A 17598-nucleotide genomic window follows, 5' to 3' on the forward strand; every position below is an offset into this window, starting at 1 on the left:
GACACCTAGCACTGGTGACCAGCCCAGTCTGTGCTCAGTAGCTTGGTTCTCCTTAAGACATTGCTCATGTTTTAAGCCACTTTCCAAAACATATCCAAACATGAGATGTGACTAAATGGGTTTTCGTCAGCTAATGTTTGTGTTGTGAGGCTGTTTGCTGACTTTCAGCTTGCGCCCTCTGTCGTAGAGAGAGAGAGGCAGGGGTGGTGTGGGCATCTGATCATGATGCCTCCCAGAAGGTCCCTTAGGATGGAATTTGGCCACGTCCAACTGGGAGGAAATCATAGTGCAAACCCAGAGTGTGTGGGATTATATGTCTCATCTAATCTGTAGACAACATGTGCAGTGCTGTTCCCAGACCCTATGAGTCGTTAGAGGGACATCTTGGTCACTTTACTTTGCGTGTCGCTCTAGATCAGTGATTCCCAACCTTGGGTTCCCGACCCCCACTAGGGGTTGTTAATGCTCCACAGGGGGTCGCAAAGCCCTCTTGATTTTAAGTGTGTAAGAATGTTTCTATAAATATTTATATAAAATATGCATGTCTCAGCATTGAATTCATTTCTGTGAAGAAGACAACTACATTTAGGGATTATATTAGAAGTGTCTAGGCCCATCTTCATTAATAAAGAAAAAAATAAATGATGAAACTTTTTTTTAAATCTCGCAAGGATACGGGCACGTGTAGACGTAAAACCAGCAGCTATGCCAGCAGAGCGCCCTGTATTACAGATGTATATCGCAAAAACAAAGAGCTGATGGAAAAATGGCCAAGCATCAAGGAGGGGAAAATGCTGAATTTCTCAAGAATAAAAAGAGGATTTACCAAGATAGTTATATTGAGTTTGGCTTCATTGAGGCAATGGACACAATTAGAAGTGAATGTCCGGTGAGAAATTGGCGAATGAAAGTAAAATATAAAAATATGAAACCCTGCATACTGGGCGAAGCTCCAAGACTTGCACTTCACGCAACCACCAGATTCATCTTGCCATTCGGCACAACATACCTGTCAGGGACTCACCATCAAAACAAAGGCAAAACAAAGGCTACCAACAAAATCACACTTGACATCCCATCACTGGCTCAAGAAACACATGCTCAGAGCTCTCATTAAAAGCCACCCCACTTGGACTATGAAAATGTATGTATGATGGTGAAATTAAAAGAGAATCATAATACAAGACAAAGAATTGTGTTCCTAAAAATATAAGGAAAAATTGTCTTGATACATTGCAATATTCACGGCAAATAATCTGTCATGAAGTTTATACAAATTGCTGGTTTTACACAAACTTCCTACAGGTATTAAGCTCGGCTTCATAAAAGAAGTAGACTACTTTTCCCTTTTTGTAATTGTATGTGGGTTGGGGGAAAAGGGGGTCGTCAGTATGTATACATGGTAAAATAGGGGTCCCTTAAGAAAAAGGTTGGGACCCACTACTTTAGATCAGAATCAGAATCAGAAGAGCTTTATTGCCAAGTACGCTTCACTTACAAGGAATTTGTTCTGGTCGTTCTGGTGCGATCAACGTATAAGAGCAACAGTAAATCTACAGTAAAAAACATACATTGTTACATACAGAAATTGTAACTGAATGGGTCGGAGTGCGAAGATTAATAAAATATAAACCAAATGTGAAATATTCAAACTGTGCAAATAATTTAATTAAAACACACAAAATTATATAAATTGTTTAAATCAAAATAAATTAAACGTGCAAGTTACAAGGTACAAATGTGCAAGTACCAATAGTTCTAATTGTATGGTCAGTGGAAGACCCGGGCCTTGTTGATGAGACCCACTGCAGAAGGGAAGAAGCTGTATTGGTGGCGTGAGGTTTTGGTCCTAATGGACCTTAGCCTCCTGCCAGAAGTGAAGGTTACAAACAGATTGTGTCCAGGGTGAGAGGGGTCGGCCACAATCTTGCCTGCCCGCCTCAGGGTCTGGGAGGCATACAGATCCTGGAGGGACGGCAGGCTGCAGCCGATCACCTTCTCTGCGCAGCGGATGATATGCTGCAGCCTGCCCTGCTGCCCTGCCCGGGCTGCAGCGAACCAGATGGTGATGGAGGAGGTTAATGCACTATAATGCTGTGAAATAAATTTGTAGGTATGTACGGGCCATTGTAAACTCCCAAGGCCTCCCACACAGCATCCCAATGTTGGTATATTCACTTTATCAAATATTGCTATCAAAATAAAATACGAATACAAAAAAAGAAAACTTTATCAAATTGAAGTCCTTGGGGAACCACCCCTTACTTAAAAGGGGAAAAGGGATAGCAGATTAGATCTAAGCCTCAAAGAGTCACCATAAATCTTAATTATCAATTAAAATTATCAGATTAATTAATTTAATGGGAATAATTTAAAGATTTGTGCTCAAAATCAATCTGGAAGGGTGAGACTTGGCGTGAGCAGAGGATGAATCATACAACATTCAAAGCCAACAAATCAGACACTTCTGTTATAATATGAAAGGATTTATTAACTCACAATAATAACTAAAAGTCATCACCATAAATATAATAAACCAGAAAGACAGGAAGTTCAGAAAATAACGGATTCAATCACAAGGGAATTAAAGCTTGAGTGTGTGTGTGTGTGTGTGTGTGTGTGTGTGTGTGTGTGTGTGTGTGTGTGTGTGTGTGTGTGTGTGTGTGTGCGTTTGTGTGTGTGTGTGTGTGTGTGTGAGAGAGATGATGGCCAAGTTCTTGACACACCCACTAGTAGGGCCTGGATTAAACTATAATGGGGAATCTAGTTTAGTAAAAGGTCTATACAAAATGGCGGGTAAACACATGTGTGTGGGTGGAGTTCCAGGGTTCAAGGTTCACTACTAAGATGGCGGATTCACTCCTAGTATAGTATGTGTATGTGGGTGTGTGCGTGAGGTTAAACTGGGTGTCCCACCCCTCAGAGAAGGAGAGGATGGAATGGAGTCAGTTCTGATGAAGGTGATTTATGCGGCAGGCTGGTACGCTCAGAAGAGTCTTGTGATACACAAAAACCTTGAGTCAGACACACGGCGGCTTTGCTCACTATCACAGTTTACCACAAACAAAGGAGTGAGAGAGAAAAAAGAAAGGAACAAGAAGACGGCGCGCATGCAATTGGTGTTGATTAACACTGATGAAAAATTAAAAGAACACACATTTTGCTTAGTTAAGAACACACAGTATCCCACATCTAATGCATATAACATCACTTTCTAACTCTATTTCTGCCCAGACGTCTAGCCTTACTTGGTGGAATTGCGACCTTATTGCAATTCACCGTGGAATGGATCGGGCAGCCTGTTATGTTGAGAGTCCAGTTGGGCCTTCTTGGCGGATTTAGGCAGATTTGTGCGCTGGTGAGTTGATCACAACTGCAGAGCTTCAAATCTTCTGGTCCAAGTGGGGAGATATGGAAGTTTGTCTACAGGGAATTGAAGAAACAGGAGGAAACCACTTGCCGTCTTGGTTTGCGATCCAGGTCGAGCAATCAAAGAAAAAATCTCGCTGGCAACAGATTCAAAGAAAAAGGTGTTCACTGAGACAAGGCCTTTGTCTTTGTCAGAGAGAGATAGGGGGGACTTCCAGTCGTCTTCAGATAGTTCTGGGTTCACTGGATTGGAACATCCAGGGCAAATTCTTAGGTCTCCTTTCTGCTTTGAGTTGAGCTGGAGAGACTGAACTTTGGGGTTTATACTGCAACTGACCTCACAGGCAAGGGTTAATCTTTTGGCCAAAAGTCTATGACATCTTCACATCAAGGTGTGAAGAGGGGGTTGGTCCACTACAACTCTGGGGACTGTAGTTTACTTGTATTGTGAACAAAGGACCGCATGGCAGGTTTGAGGCCTGCTCTGTTTCCCAACACCAACAATGCGAAAAGGGTTAACTAAAAGAAATACTCAATCCTGATCAGAGATTCTTTGGGAAGCAGCGTTTCTGATCTATGTTTGGCTGCGTCCCACCCCATCACTCCAAGCTGTCCCCCTCTGAGGAGACATTTGAAGTTGGAATCAAACGAAGAAACCTACCTCTAGAGTAGGGGTGGGCAAACCTTTTGGCTCAGGGACCACAATGATATTTATATTTGACAGACGGGCCAGGCCAGTGTGAACATACATAAATTAGGTGTAAAAGCTATTGCATACATCCCCCAAATGCTCACTGAATGCACATTTTGCCCTTTCTTTCTCTTTTTTTTTTATATAATTTCTGCATTGCCAACATGCAAATGTGTTCAACATGCTGATTTTATTAGAGAGGAATACGGAGACATTAATTATTATTCATTTATTTATTATTATTATTATTTTTTAAACCTCTTGGGGTATTTAAGTATTTTCATCTGTTAACCAGGACTTGACTGTCTTTCAGTTCTGGAGATCCTGCAACTGGTAAGAAACCGGGATCTTTTCCTGGCCGACACTCACATCCTGGAACTGGAGCAGGAGTGTTACGAGGCCGCCATTGCCGACAGGGTTGCTGCAACAACAGCAGAGGAAGTGACCAGTGCCAGCAGCAAAGATGGTGGCCGCAGGAAGGCAAAAGATGTAGAACTGCTGTATGAAGAGCTGCAGAAGGAGCTGCGGGCTGTGGTTAGGGAGTCACTTCGTTCACCCACAGCTGGACCCAACCTGGGCCTGGTGGTGCAGGTGAGGATCGTTCCTAACCTGCTACTATGTCGGGTGTAGACACGTTGTTGAAATCATTGTTTGTAACATTTTGAGGGCTATAATAGAAAATGCAGGACCCAGTAAATTGTTTTTTCTTTGGTCTTCTCATCATCTCTTTTTCCCTGTAGGTTTTGCAGCAGGAGGAGGATACAGACAGGGACTGGGCCCAAAGGGAGAACACAGGGCCCGGTGGACCGCGACCTCGCCGTCTGAAGCAGCGGTGGAAGGAGTCAGTGGAGGAGGCCGCCGATGGCTCCCTCCCCCAGAGAGCTGAGTTCACTGCTGGGGAACTGGACCGATACCTGGACCGGCTCAGAGCCCGTGTAGTGGAGGACCTGGGGGCAGCCAAAAGGAATGTGGTGGCCATTTACCCCGAGGATTACCAGCCCTTCCAGGTGAGATCTTCTAGCAAATACTGGTATCTGGGTTTTTGTAGTATTGTAGTTGAGATAATAATGAGAATGTTTAATTGACTGATGGTCACCAATGAAATTGCATATGCTCACATAACACTAGAGTTTATTGATACAGAATACAGAGAAGCACGGCAACAATCACAATAATGATATCAATACCAATAGCAGGACACAGTCTTCATCTCTTCATTTTGTGAGGATGTGTTAGGTTTATTTACTCTCAGTGGCCCATCACCTTTGTCACCAGTGGTCTTCTGCAACTGGGAAGTTGAATAATGGGGGTTAGATTGATGCGCTACAATAATATTTTTCAAGTTCTACTGTCCTCATATTGAAACAAATATGGAACAAAAAGAAGAATGCACCGGCTCTGATTGACTCTCTTCCCAATTTGTCCCAGCCGAACATTTTTGTCTCGTTTTTCTTTATTGCAGAAATTGTCAGTAGATTCCGTCATAGTTTTCTCTCGCAAATTAACTTTTATTTAGTTATTGTCTCATTTTCGTCAGTGAAAAAAGTTGTCAAAGAAAACAATAAGTCAACAAAAAAATTAACACTGGTTCAAAGCATATGATGATGTCATTTTATGCATATAAAATTTTACAATTTTAATCCAAGTTGTTTTTTTTATGGTTAATATTCACAAAACCTTGGTTTATCTTATACATCAATCTAGATAATATTATCTATTACCACTGGGCACTGCTACATGCTATAGGTGCCACTACTGCTGCTGCTATTGGAACTTTTTTCCATTTCTCCTCTTCTACCTGCTGTTGTTACTGATACTTACTCCCAGTGTCACTGCAATATACTATTACTGCCACTGTCGGCTGTTGTTGCTGCAGAAGGCTTTTCCTACTGATTATATCCTTGTGCGACCTTTGGCCTTTTATGTCAGGTATACGTGCAGAGCTACCACCAGGCAGTTGCTCGGCGACTGGAAGCCATCACCAACAACCATCTTGAGATCACTGACATCTACTCACTTCTGGACTGGTTGCATAACATATACAACAGGTACACACACACACACACACACACACACACACACACACCACACACACACACACACACACACACACACACACACACACACACACACACACACACACACACACACACACATACACACACACACACACACACACACACACACACATACACACACACACACAAATCAATAAGTGTGAAGGTGCACTAGAGCCTGATTATTGGAGCAGCAAAAGTGCTGACACAGATAAGTCATTTTAGGTTATGACATGTCACATTGAATGAGAATGATAAATGCTGTAAAGTCTGGCTTTGCAAACAACATATGGTCCATTCTGCGTGTGTTATCGTGTGTATTTGGACAGAGACGTACTCGGGACAGTGTGTATCACCTCTTCATTCAACCATGGGCAGTTGGCTCCTCTTCTTCCTCCAGAGACAGTGGACAGACTGGAGCTAGACTGTCTCAACTCTGTCAGGGTGAGACACAAACTCGAGCTTGACCTGTGAGCTGAGCTCTCACATAGGGAACCTCACAGAAACATTGATGCTAAGTATGTGTGTGTGTGCGTGTGTGTATGTGTGCTTGTTTTCTCCCTCTGCAGGCTAAAGTGACCACAGAGCTCAGCCAGCTGTTAGATGAGGAGGAGAAGAGATGGATGGAGACGTTGCACATTGAAGAGTACCAGATCACACTGGCTCAGACTGTTATACAAGTACGCAATCTTTGTTTAGTTCTTTCTTTCTTTCTTTTATCACAGCTTCACCCCAGCTGATATGAGCAGGGAAGCAACCTGTAGTCTGAGAGGTTTAAACACAAGATAACAGGTCTGAACAAGATTGTTCTAGTTCCCTCCAGCCTAAATAAAGCTTTGTGAGTCAGGGTAAAATGTTATATAAAGATCGGTTCCACTGTGTTTTGCACTGTAGTTGATTTCTATGCAATGCTTCTGTGTGTGTAGAGCGGAAACATTCCCTCAACTGCAGCCAAAGTCAACAGCAAGCACTTCCTTCTCAAAAACAAAACACACATACACACAAAGATACATTTTGTCAGTAGGATATCCCAAAAGGTACACTATGGGTTTCTATACATTCTGTAGATAGATGGGTTTAACATTTGGATATACTGTAGCTATCAAACTGGTACAGTTGAGCCCAAATCCAGATATTGATCCAGATCTGAGTGATGATAATATGATACAGGTGCCTGTGTGTGTGTTACAGAGGCTGCAGGTTGATCTGGAGAAATCAGCCTCCATCAACAGGAGTCTTGGTTCCAGAGTGGCTCAGTGTACCCTCAATGGTCTGGCTGACTTCCTTTATAGGTATATCCACACACAAATGCACAGACATTATAATAGAATTCTTCTGACACTTAATGATGCATTGTACCCTCTCAGTAAAGCACTGTGTGTGTGTGTGTGTGTGTGTGTGTGTGTGTGTGTGTGTGTGTGTGTGCGCATGTGTGTGTGTGTGTGTGTGTGTGTGTGTGTGTGTGTGAACGCGTGTGTGCGTGCGTGTGCGTGCGTGTGCGCATGTGTCAGTTTCCAGCGTAAAGTGGAGATGTTCCACGAATGGATGCAGAGCGGAATGATTGCAGACAACGAGGATGGATACATGTCTAAAACGATCGCCCTGGTCAACTGCTGTCCTCCATTCAGGTACACATACACAGAAACACGTATGACACACACACACACACACACACACACACACACACACACACACACACACACACAAGCACTCACTTAAGGAGCCTGCAGGTTGATTATAATATTGAGTGTGTATATGTGTGTTGGTTCAGGGGCTTTGTGCAGCGTTGTGCTCAGTGTGATCCGGTTTCCAGTGAGGACTCCCTGCACCGAGCCACCAGAGCTCTGGATCACATCATCAACCAGGGAGTCCGAGTTCTGTCTGACCACCTCTACCAGCACATAAGGGTATGTACACACACACACACACACACACTCACACACTCACACACTGAGTGGAATGTTTAAAACAGTGCTGTCACCAGATACATCAGGTGTATTTTATTTTAATTCAAGGTCCATGAATGAATATTAAATAGATTCAGAGGTCCAGAACAATGCCAGCATAATGCACTAACATTAGTAAAAGTAAATTGCTTGCAGACTTCCTCTCTGGTTCCTACAAAACTCAGCAAAAGGAAATATTAGAAACACACCAGACTACAAGTGTTTGCCACAAAATCTGACTTTTAACCTGACAATTAATCGCCCCCACCCCCTGCCTCTCCTATCAGCCATTCTTTGATAAGCTGGTAAAGAGGAAGTGGCTGAACAATGCAGAGCCTTATGAGCAGATCGAAACTGTGATCAAAGATCACTTCAAGAAATATCATCGTATGGAAAGCCCACCCTACCAGGTATGCTACACACACTCTCTCCCACTGTCATTCAAATATGGAAATTTACATTTACAAAACACCACAAATGTGAGCTGTGCACAATCTGCGGGACAAGATTAAAACACGCGGGGAGAATTATAATCAGATTGAATGATTGTAGAGAACGTGCAAAGATAGAATCCAAAAGCTGGTGTTTTTGCCCTTTACCTTAAAACCTGCTTTGTACTTCTGTGATTACATTTTTCTCTTTGTCCGTTCAGCTCCTGGTAGCGGAGGCTCACCGGCGTGCAGTGACAGAGTATCTTCGCTCAGTCATGCGAGGCAGAATCATCTGCACATCTCAGAAGATGAGGAAGAGAATGGCTGGCCGGCTCAGGGACGAAGGCAGGCAGATCAAAGTCCTGTTCAAGGACCTGGTCAGTTCAGTTTAAAGGTCAAAGTACATAATTAGGGTAAAATGTTACTTCTGAAATGTATGCATTATCCCTCTCTGTCTCTCTCTCACTCTCAGGAATCTCCATCCAGCTGGTTGGACAGTGCCCTCTCTCATATCTCAGAGATCATCCAGCTGGAGGACATCCCCTCCATCCAGATGGAAGTGGGCATTCTGGTCAGGGAGTTTCCTGATGTGAGGTACGGTTTGTCTGTTCAGGTTCTGTTCACAATGAGGGCGGCACAGGCTCTACAAATCTATAGGACTACATTGTACTGTGCTTTCTCTTCATCTTTTTCTAGCTCTCCCTCTCTCTCTGCCTGTCTCTCTGAATCTCTTTCAGACATTGTATGTGATTGGGCTATACAAATAACATTGACTAGACTTGACTTGACTCTCACTTATACTGTATCTATCTCAGGATATTACTTATATCCAGACATATGAAATCACTGTGTGTGTTCGTGTGTGTGTTTGTGTGTGTGTGTGTGTTACTGAAGACAAAGCATTAACACTTTGCTTCCTCTGAGAGTGTGACATAGCTGCCATGGATTTTCACCTTTACCCCAGTGAGCCCGAAACTTCCCTGAAAACTCTCATAGGAAACACTGTGTGTACGTGTGTATGTAAAACCTCTAAAGACAGGCCTGTGGAATGTGTTCTATAATAAACCTGGCACTTTTGTTATTGTTCTTCTAATAACTATGCTGAGGTTTGGCTGTATTTAGGAGTGATGTATTCTTTTGTACTTTGAACTGTGACATAGTTCCTACAGGTCAAGTGTGGGTCAAATTATGAAAAAGAAAAAGTAGCATGTTTGGACTCATCATTGGTGAAGCACAAAGACAGAACATAAAACATTTTTACAATTGTGCAGCCTTGGTTGCGTTCTAAGCTCTGTGAGTGACTTCTAGTTTTATTTGTGATTTTCCACAATGCTTGAGGTCGGCTTTAGCTTTCAAAAACATCTGATAAACTTTCCTGTGTCCAGGAAGAAGCATGTGTCGGCCATTTTGAACATCCGAGGAATGACTCGTCAAAGGGAGCGCCAGGAGATCCTCAACATCGTCAAAGACATCGAGAACAGCGACGAGGGCAGCTCCGCCCGTCTGTCCCGGGACCACGCCCTCTTCCATGAGATTCCAGTCACATCAGAGGTCCACTGCCTGAACGTGGGCCTGAGCCGCATCGCCCTGACCGCCTCATCCTGCTTCAGCGCTTTGAGGCTGCGGAGAAAAGTCCGAGCCCCCATCCATGAAAACCCAGATGACGTTCTCTAAGCAGCCAGTTAACCCGATTCCTTTTTTTGGTTAAACGCTACTGATCACAGCTGAGCAGATTTTGTTTGGATAGTTTGACTGGGTTTGTCTGATTGGAATTGGCTTTAATTATTGAACAAAGAAATCAGATCTAAAATACTAACAATTATTCTATCAATCTAAATACGTCAAGTACAAATTTACTGCAGGTACCATCGACTTTACACCTGCTACTGTTTTCATTTCCAAAATTCAGAGGCACAGCATCAGCACCAGGATGGATCAGTATGTGCTATCAGAATAATGCTCATGGTCCGGCTGGATTTAAATAGTTTTTCCTTAAAATATTCCGTTATTTTTAAAGGGAACCAATTGTTTTGTTTTGATTCAAAGGTGAGAATAGCTTAAATCACTAAAATATCAGAGCATTGTTTGTTTCAGCTACACATACTATTTATACTGTAAATATATTAATATATAATGATTTCCAGCTGGAATTTACTCATTTCCTCCACCTATTTTTAGTATTCAAAATAAACACATTTTGTTTTGGCATAAAAATGCAAAAATAATGTGTAAACATGTTTAACTGCCAACATATCTGAAGAAGAAAAGCAACCCTTGAGAAATTCAGCTTCAAACACATGCATTTACATTATATGCAGTTTTACATACATGCAGTTACACACAATGCAATTACACACATCTGAAGTTCACGCCCCTCTCCTACACACACACACACACACACATACACACCAGCGCTCGTGGAGCAGGTTGGGTGCCTTGCTCAAGGGCACCTTGGAAGTGCCCTGGAGGCAAACTGGCAACTCTTCAAGATGCCAATCTGCTTGGACTCGAACCGGCTACCCTCCAGTTACCAAGCCGAGTCCCCTATGGACCGGGGCTACTGATGGATGTATTTCGATAAAAGCAAGAGGGAAAGAAAGAAGTCCCTGGAGAACGAGGAATTATGGGACCTGATGGCAGGATGTGACACTAACAATTAAGAACAATCACTTGTCTGATTATACATTGGAGATTTAGATCAATATGTTTAACTTTGAGATGAACACAGCACCTTAAGTAAAGTCAACATACACAATCTTACCATGGCTTCCACACTCTTGTAACCTCTCAGGAGGAAGCAACCAATCAAAACATTTTTTCTTTACAGCTCCACAACAAACTGGAATGGAATTCTAAAATATGACAAAACATGTTATGTTGGAAAATCACTTAAGGTGATACAGCTTAACATGTGACAATACCAGTTTAACAGTTAACATTTGTAACAGAGACGTTCTGGAAACTTGCACATTAACCCTCCCAGAATATATATAAACAATAAATATTATACAATAAATAAATCTGTGGCAAAATACTTGCAGGACAAACTTGAACATTTTACAGATGATTTATTAATCAGACACCAAACCAATGTAGAGAAACTTGCTGTCCAAAACTGGAAGATTGTATTTTTTTTTGTTGCACATTTAAGAAAAGAAAAAAGACAAAAGTCAATGTAAGGTACTGGACAATGTTGATTATCTGAATCTCTTTAATGCTGATTTTTCTCCTTGTATTTAAACCAGTAATTATTGGGCTTATTAAATACTTTCTGGTGTGTTGAGGTGTATGTAATGCAGATATTTGTTATTGCCGTTCAGTGATTAAATGTTTCTGCCTGTCATAGTGATTCCTTTGGTGTTGATTCAATATGTGTGAAACTGGTGGCCGTTGGCTGGTTTGAATATTTCAGACAATGTGAAAATCAACCCTTATTTGAATGACTCCTTTGATACCTTCTTCGAGCCAACTTCAAGACAAGCATGAAACTGAAAAATGATGAAATTGTTATGGTCTATAAGTAGACAGAAAAATACATTTAGTCTAGTTTATTGAACTCTTTTTTTAAATTAAATTGGTTTTTTTAATCCACTTACATTTATGACTATCTCTTAATTACAATATGTCTTACTGTATAAGTATATGGCTTTGTACAACTTTATTAATTTTATTTAAGTTTCCATATACATTCAATCAGATTAACATAAACAGATAAATGTGTAAATTCACAAACTATTACATGAATAAAATCAATAAATACTGAGGTATAGTTTTACATTTGCCAATTTAACATTTTTACAGTATTATCAAATTATTTAGAAATTTTTCAAATTGTTGTCATTTTAACAAATTTTTAATTTTCTAGATTTGGGTGGGTGATCATGGTCAATTACCTGTAAAATGTCTTAATTAAGAGACGGAGTAATAATTGGATGACTACTCGATCTTGGAGAACGTATGTTTTTAAACAACCTCTAATGTAGTTATTTACTCTAAAGCAAACCGACTCGTTGGGGCTCTTATTCTGAAGGCGACACCGGCACTTTGAATGAAAAATATAGTCGACCTTACTTGGTGTGACCCGGATGCAAACAAGTCGCAGGTGCCATCTTGGAAGCTCAGGAGGCGACAATCACCCTGTCTAGTTGTTTTTCACTTTCTACGTGACACAACTCACATCTTCGCCTCGACTCTGACATGTCTCTTTGATCGGTCCGGGTGAGAGCGGAGTAAGGCCTAGGGATCGGCGTGTACGAAGCGGCCCGGCGGGGGAGACGACATGGCGGAAACTCAAACTTTTCTGATCCAAGCAGAGCAGATCATGGAGGCGGCGGTGGAAGCGACGGTGTGTGTAATCCAGAAGATGCTGAGCACCCAAGAGGACAAAGAGGAGTGCAGGGTGAGCGGCTGGAGAGGGTCGAGCCGGGTTAGATATTTTTCTTCAGTCTAGTAAAGAGAAGAGGAAAAAGTGCAGGCGGAGAGATGGAGGAGAACCCAGAACACCCCACTCTCACTTCCGCCTTTTTTCAGTCAGAAAAAGTATCCGATTTTTGGTCAAATAATTAAACTTTTTGACAGTTGACACAGTACAGGATAAAATGGATACTACATAGGGTATGGAGGAATGCGACAACAATTTTCAATACGCTTATACGATATTGGAAAGGAATCGGAAAGTCAATGAAGAAATAGAAGGATACCATTGTGTGTGTGTGTGTGTGTGTGTGTGTTGTGGTGTTGATACAGTGACATGCAATATCATCCTATCCTTTTTCCAAATTGATGCCTAAAATGCTTGCTTCCTCTCTTTTCAGGCTCAGTTGACCTACATCATGGATGTCATGGCTCGAGAGGCCATTCGTAAAATCTACAGAGTTTTCCAGGAACTCTCTATTAGCCTGGCAAAGGAAAACGAAACCCTAAAGGGTCAGGTGGTACATCTGGAGGCTGAGCTGAAGACAGAGATCAAGAAGAACTATGTGGCTGAGAAAAGCGTGACGCAGACGGTCTACAAAATCAAACATTCAGGTCAGTTTAAGTTTCCAACGTCACAGAAAAATAAACAGTAGCTCATTATATATAGTTAAGTCAGAAATGTGAAGGTCAAACCATCACTTGATCCCATTTTAGTTTTGGAACTAAAGGATTTTTGTGCTGACATTGCTACCACAGAGGGTCCCGCCCTGTCATTGGACAGCAACCTACCAGCAGCAGACCCTGCTGCTTTGGCAATGGCCATCCTCAACTCTGCCAAATCTTCAATCAGAGCGAGAGGTAACCCTCAGGTTCCTCTGGTGATCATCAGCCAGCCTGTTGCGGGCCCAAGCCTGAGTCAAAGCAGCCCTACCCAACTTGGTACCTCACTCTCATCAACAACTCAGGTTGACCTTCAGGCTGAGGTTTTGACAGAGACCGATGTTTCCAGTCCAAATGAACAGACGGGGAGTGTATGCCACACCTCCCCTGATCTGACACCACTTCCTGTGGCTACTGAGCAACTGCTACCTGACCCTCCAAGTGCAAGAGTGATGGAAGTTACCTCACCTGAAACAGAAAATTATCTTGTTGTAAGTGTGATATAAAAGTGTGTATCTGTATATGTAAATATACAGACAATGCAAAAGGTCTCCTAACCAGACAGTGGATCTCATTCTAAAGCTGCCATCACCTTTACACATCTGCTGGTTTGATCTTCTCTGTAGCGCTGATTTTGATGACAAAGTTTTCCTTTTCCAGGAAGTCGAGATGAAGACAGATGATATTATCGAAAGCCCTGAAGAGGAAACAGTCACCGAGGGTCACATGGGTTAGAATGAATTCAGATTTGATTGACCACTGACGTTAAATTTTTTTTAACCGCTTTCTGTCTGTGATAACTAACCATTTATCTTTTCTCAGCTCTCAGTGATGAAGACATGAAGGAGCAAGAAAGGAAGAAGAGGAGAGATTTGTACAAAGATAAGCGATTCTTTTGTGAGCTCTGCAACAAAGGCTTCCATCAGCACCACCAGCTCAAAAAACACTTAGCGTGTCACATCAAACCGTTCCCCTGTGACCGCTGCGAGAAAGGCTTCTACAAGGAGAAGACTCTGCAGAGACACCTGCTGTCCCATAAAGTGAAAGAAGCTCAGGAGAGCGATCCGGAAAAACTCTTGCGCTGCGATCAGTGCGACAAGAAGTTCAGTCTGCTGAGAAACCTCAGAGTCCACCAGATGTTTCACCAGCTGCAGAAGAACCCTTTGCAGTGTGACATGTGCAGCAGAACGTTCACCTCCAAGGGTGCCCTCAGATACCACAAAGTGTCGCACTCTGAGGTGAAGCCTTTCATGTGCGACGTCTGCGGAAAGGACTTCACCAGGAAGAAGAGTCTGCGGGAACACCAGACCATTCACACTGGAGCCAGGCCATACCCCTGTCCCACCTGCGGGAAGAGGTTCTCCACCGCCAGCAACCTGCGCGTTCACAAGAGGGCACACTCTGAGGACCGCCCCTTTAAATGTTCTGAGTGTGACAAGGCCTTCAAGTGTAAAATGGGCCTGCTGCAGCACCGCATCGTCCACTCTGGGGAGAAACCTTTTGTGTGTCCCACGTGTGGACTTAGTTTTGGGCTGAAGTACAACTTTCAGAGGCACCTCCGCCTCCACAATGGCGACAAACCCTTCAGGTACTCACATTTACACATACTTCATGGTCTTTTTTGGTTCAGGAGGTTTTAGAACCACTGCGGATATTTCAACACATCGCTATCAGTGATTACTATGGCTAACAAATTACATTGATGGCGTATTTGTGAATTGCGCTCTTCGACACTTCTTATTTGGGTGTTTTTTGCAGCTCCTGCTAACAATGCAGTGTTTGGTTAAATGTGTCTAATTGATTGTGATTGCAAGAGTTCTCCATTCTAGAAGTGGAGAGTTTTAATCAAAATATTAACATTGTTTACACAGACATTTATGTTGATTGCAACACCAGTTTCCCATGGTGTTAATATTTTATTGATATGATTTAGATTGATTTTCAAACAATAGCATGGGACATTATTGTTTTAGATGTGAGAATAGGGCGACACAATGTCTTCATACGGTAAATATGTCTTAATTATTGTACCTAATGACATTAAACTGTCCATTGTGTCGTAGGTGTGACAAGTGTGAGCAGGGGTTCTCAGGAACCTGGGCACTGAAGACGCACATGCTTGTCCATGGTGTCGAGAAGCCGTTCATGTGTGACCTCTGTGGGAAGACGTTTTTCTACAACTGTCAGCTGCAGAAGCACCAGCAGTTGGTGCACGATAACAAAGATGCGGTCAAGGTTGGTAGTGGGCCACCAAGGCGAAGACTGAGCAGAGTCAAGCCCTTCAGCTGTAAAGTCTGCTTGAAAAGCTTCAGCAGCAGTACCACTCTGAAAACGCACGAGAAAAGCCACGCTGAGAACAAGGAGTTCACCTGCAACACGTGTTTGAAGTCGTTCCACCTGAAACACCTGTACCTGTACCACATGAGGCAGCACAGTGGCGAGAGGCCGCACGTCTGTGCCATCTGCCAGAAGGGATTCATCCTGCTGTCGCAGCTGAAGCAGCACGAGCTCCTCCACACCGGAGTCAAGCCACACAAATGTGACCAGTGTGGGAAGGAATTCAGGACGCCGCAGAACTTCCACAGACACATGCTTGTCCACACCGGGGAAAAACCATACGAGTGCATCATTTGCAATAAGAAGTTCAGGCAGTCGAACCAGCTGAAGTCCCACATGCAGATCCACACTGGGGTGAAGCTGTACTCCTGCCAGCACTGTGCTCAGGGCTTCTCTGACTCCAGACAGCTCAAGAGACACAACTGTGCCGATGACTATCAGAACTCATTAGAGCCCAGCAGCAAGCACAGGAAACAGAAGAGTGCCTTCCCATGGACAGAGGGCTTCACAAACAAATGACTCAACTGCACTAGATTACTACTGCAGTTTCTAGCTATTTATTTTTTATTTCAAAAATAAATGAAAATAAGATGTTTTTGTAGTAATGTAGAAATCTATGTTAAAATGTCATTAGTATTATTTCTATTGTCAGCATTTACATTTTATTAAATGTCTTGAAGTGATGATCTAGGTCACTGACATTGTTAAAGTATTTTTTGGCAATACATGGCAGGTCTGTAGTAGTCCCACTAGTCTGTAGAATGAACTGCTAGAGAGCCAAGGACCCTGTCGAACGGCCTCTAAAACCTACTCTGCATGAAGTCCTACCCTTAGTTGGATAATCATTTGTCCAGCGTCAGAATGTCTTGGCTTACTTTCCTGTAGAAACGTCTCTGTTCTTTCTCACATCGGTTTACTGCAATGTTGGCCCATAACGAGACAGATTTGAGAGAATCTGGCAGAGATATACATTTAGGGCGTTAGGAAAAATAGTACCCTATCATAATTATTGTAACACATTTCTATTCCGGAAACCATAAGATACAGTTTGTTGAGCTTTTATTGTGCAGTGCCTAATTTCTGTCTTTGCACTTGAAGAACTAGCACAGGGTTTAAGCGGGGTCCATTCAAATAACTGCAGAACCGACAAGTGAGGCCAAAAAATGCTTCTACAAAGAATTGGAGTGATCTAGTTCAGACACAATTTTCCTTAAACTCTGATCTGTATCAGAATCAGCAGCTCTCAGTTGTTTGTCTGTTTTTCTTTTTTATCAAAGTATTTTCTGAGCTGAGCTGAAATTGTTTGCATGCTTCTGAACATCTGTTCCACATTAAAACATGAAAAAATGAACCCACTCCTTTTTCTTTAAGAAATAAAATAAAATCTAGCAACAAGGAAGCATTTAGCTGTACTTTAAGGCTGACATATGGGTGCATGAGCTGGTGATATGATGTACCAACGTGTTGTAACAATATATGTCCAACAGGGGGCAAGATGGACCTTCAACAAACTTGCAAATTTGTGTTTTGAAATCGGCTGTATCAGGATCAGACATACATCCAAACATAAATGCGTTGTAATCCTGACCGAAATTGCCGAAATCAGGCCAATCCTGTCTAAAGGAAAAACATAGGCATAAACTGTGTGTGTGCGTGTGTTTTCTTTCCTGCAGCCTCATTTCCCCTCAGCT

General features: G+C 42.5%; 2 protein-coding genes across 3 annotated transcripts in view; both read left to right on the forward strand.

Moving 5' to 3' along the window:
* exoc3l2b (exocyst complex component 3-like 2b) overlaps positions 1-11843 on the forward strand; it is a 33985-nt gene extending 22142 nt beyond the window's left edge. For both annotated transcript variants that reach the window (XM_076146234.1, XM_076146226.1), the window contains exons 4-15: positions 4374-4651; positions 4801-5067; positions 5990-6108; positions 6447-6561; positions 6687-6797; positions 7309-7409; positions 7629-7745; positions 7889-8024; positions 8351-8473; positions 8716-8871; positions 8967-9088; positions 9880-11843. In XM_076146234.1, coding sequence (XP_076002349.1) covers positions 4374-4651; positions 4801-5067; positions 5990-6108; positions 6447-6561; positions 6687-6797; positions 7309-7409; positions 7629-7745; positions 7889-8024; positions 8351-8473; positions 8716-8871; positions 8967-9088; positions 9880-10168 — 1934 coding nt within the window. In that variant the 3' untranslated portion in view covers positions 10169-11843. The remainder of the gene's footprint in view (positions 1-4373; positions 4652-4800; positions 5068-5989; positions 6109-6446; positions 6562-6686; positions 6798-7308; positions 7410-7628; positions 7746-7888; positions 8025-8350; positions 8474-8715; positions 8872-8966; positions 9089-9879) is intronic.
* Positions 11844-12580: 737 nt separating this feature from the next.
* Positions 12581-17258, forward strand: LOC142995254 (uncharacterized). The gene is made up of 6 exons (XM_076146245.1): positions 12581-12893; positions 13309-13522; positions 13667-14061; positions 14231-14300; positions 14393-15158; positions 15634-17258. Exons 1-6 carry the CDS (start codon positions 12774-12776, stop codon positions 16424-16426), a joined length of 2358 nt encoding a protein of 785 aa, XP_076002360.1. The 5' UTR covers positions 12581-12773; the 3' UTR covers positions 16427-17258.
* The last annotated feature ends 340 nt before the right edge of the window (positions 17259-17598 follow it).

This window comes from Genypterus blacodes, unplaced genomic scaffold (genome assembly GCF_046128005.1).
Source record: "Genypterus blacodes isolate CSIRO-AG114 ecotype Tasmania unplaced genomic scaffold, CSIRO-AGI_Gbla_v1 ptg000003l_1, whole genome shotgun sequence".
Lineage (NCBI taxonomy): Eukaryota > Metazoa > Chordata > Actinopteri > Ophidiiformes > Ophidiidae > Genypterus > Genypterus blacodes.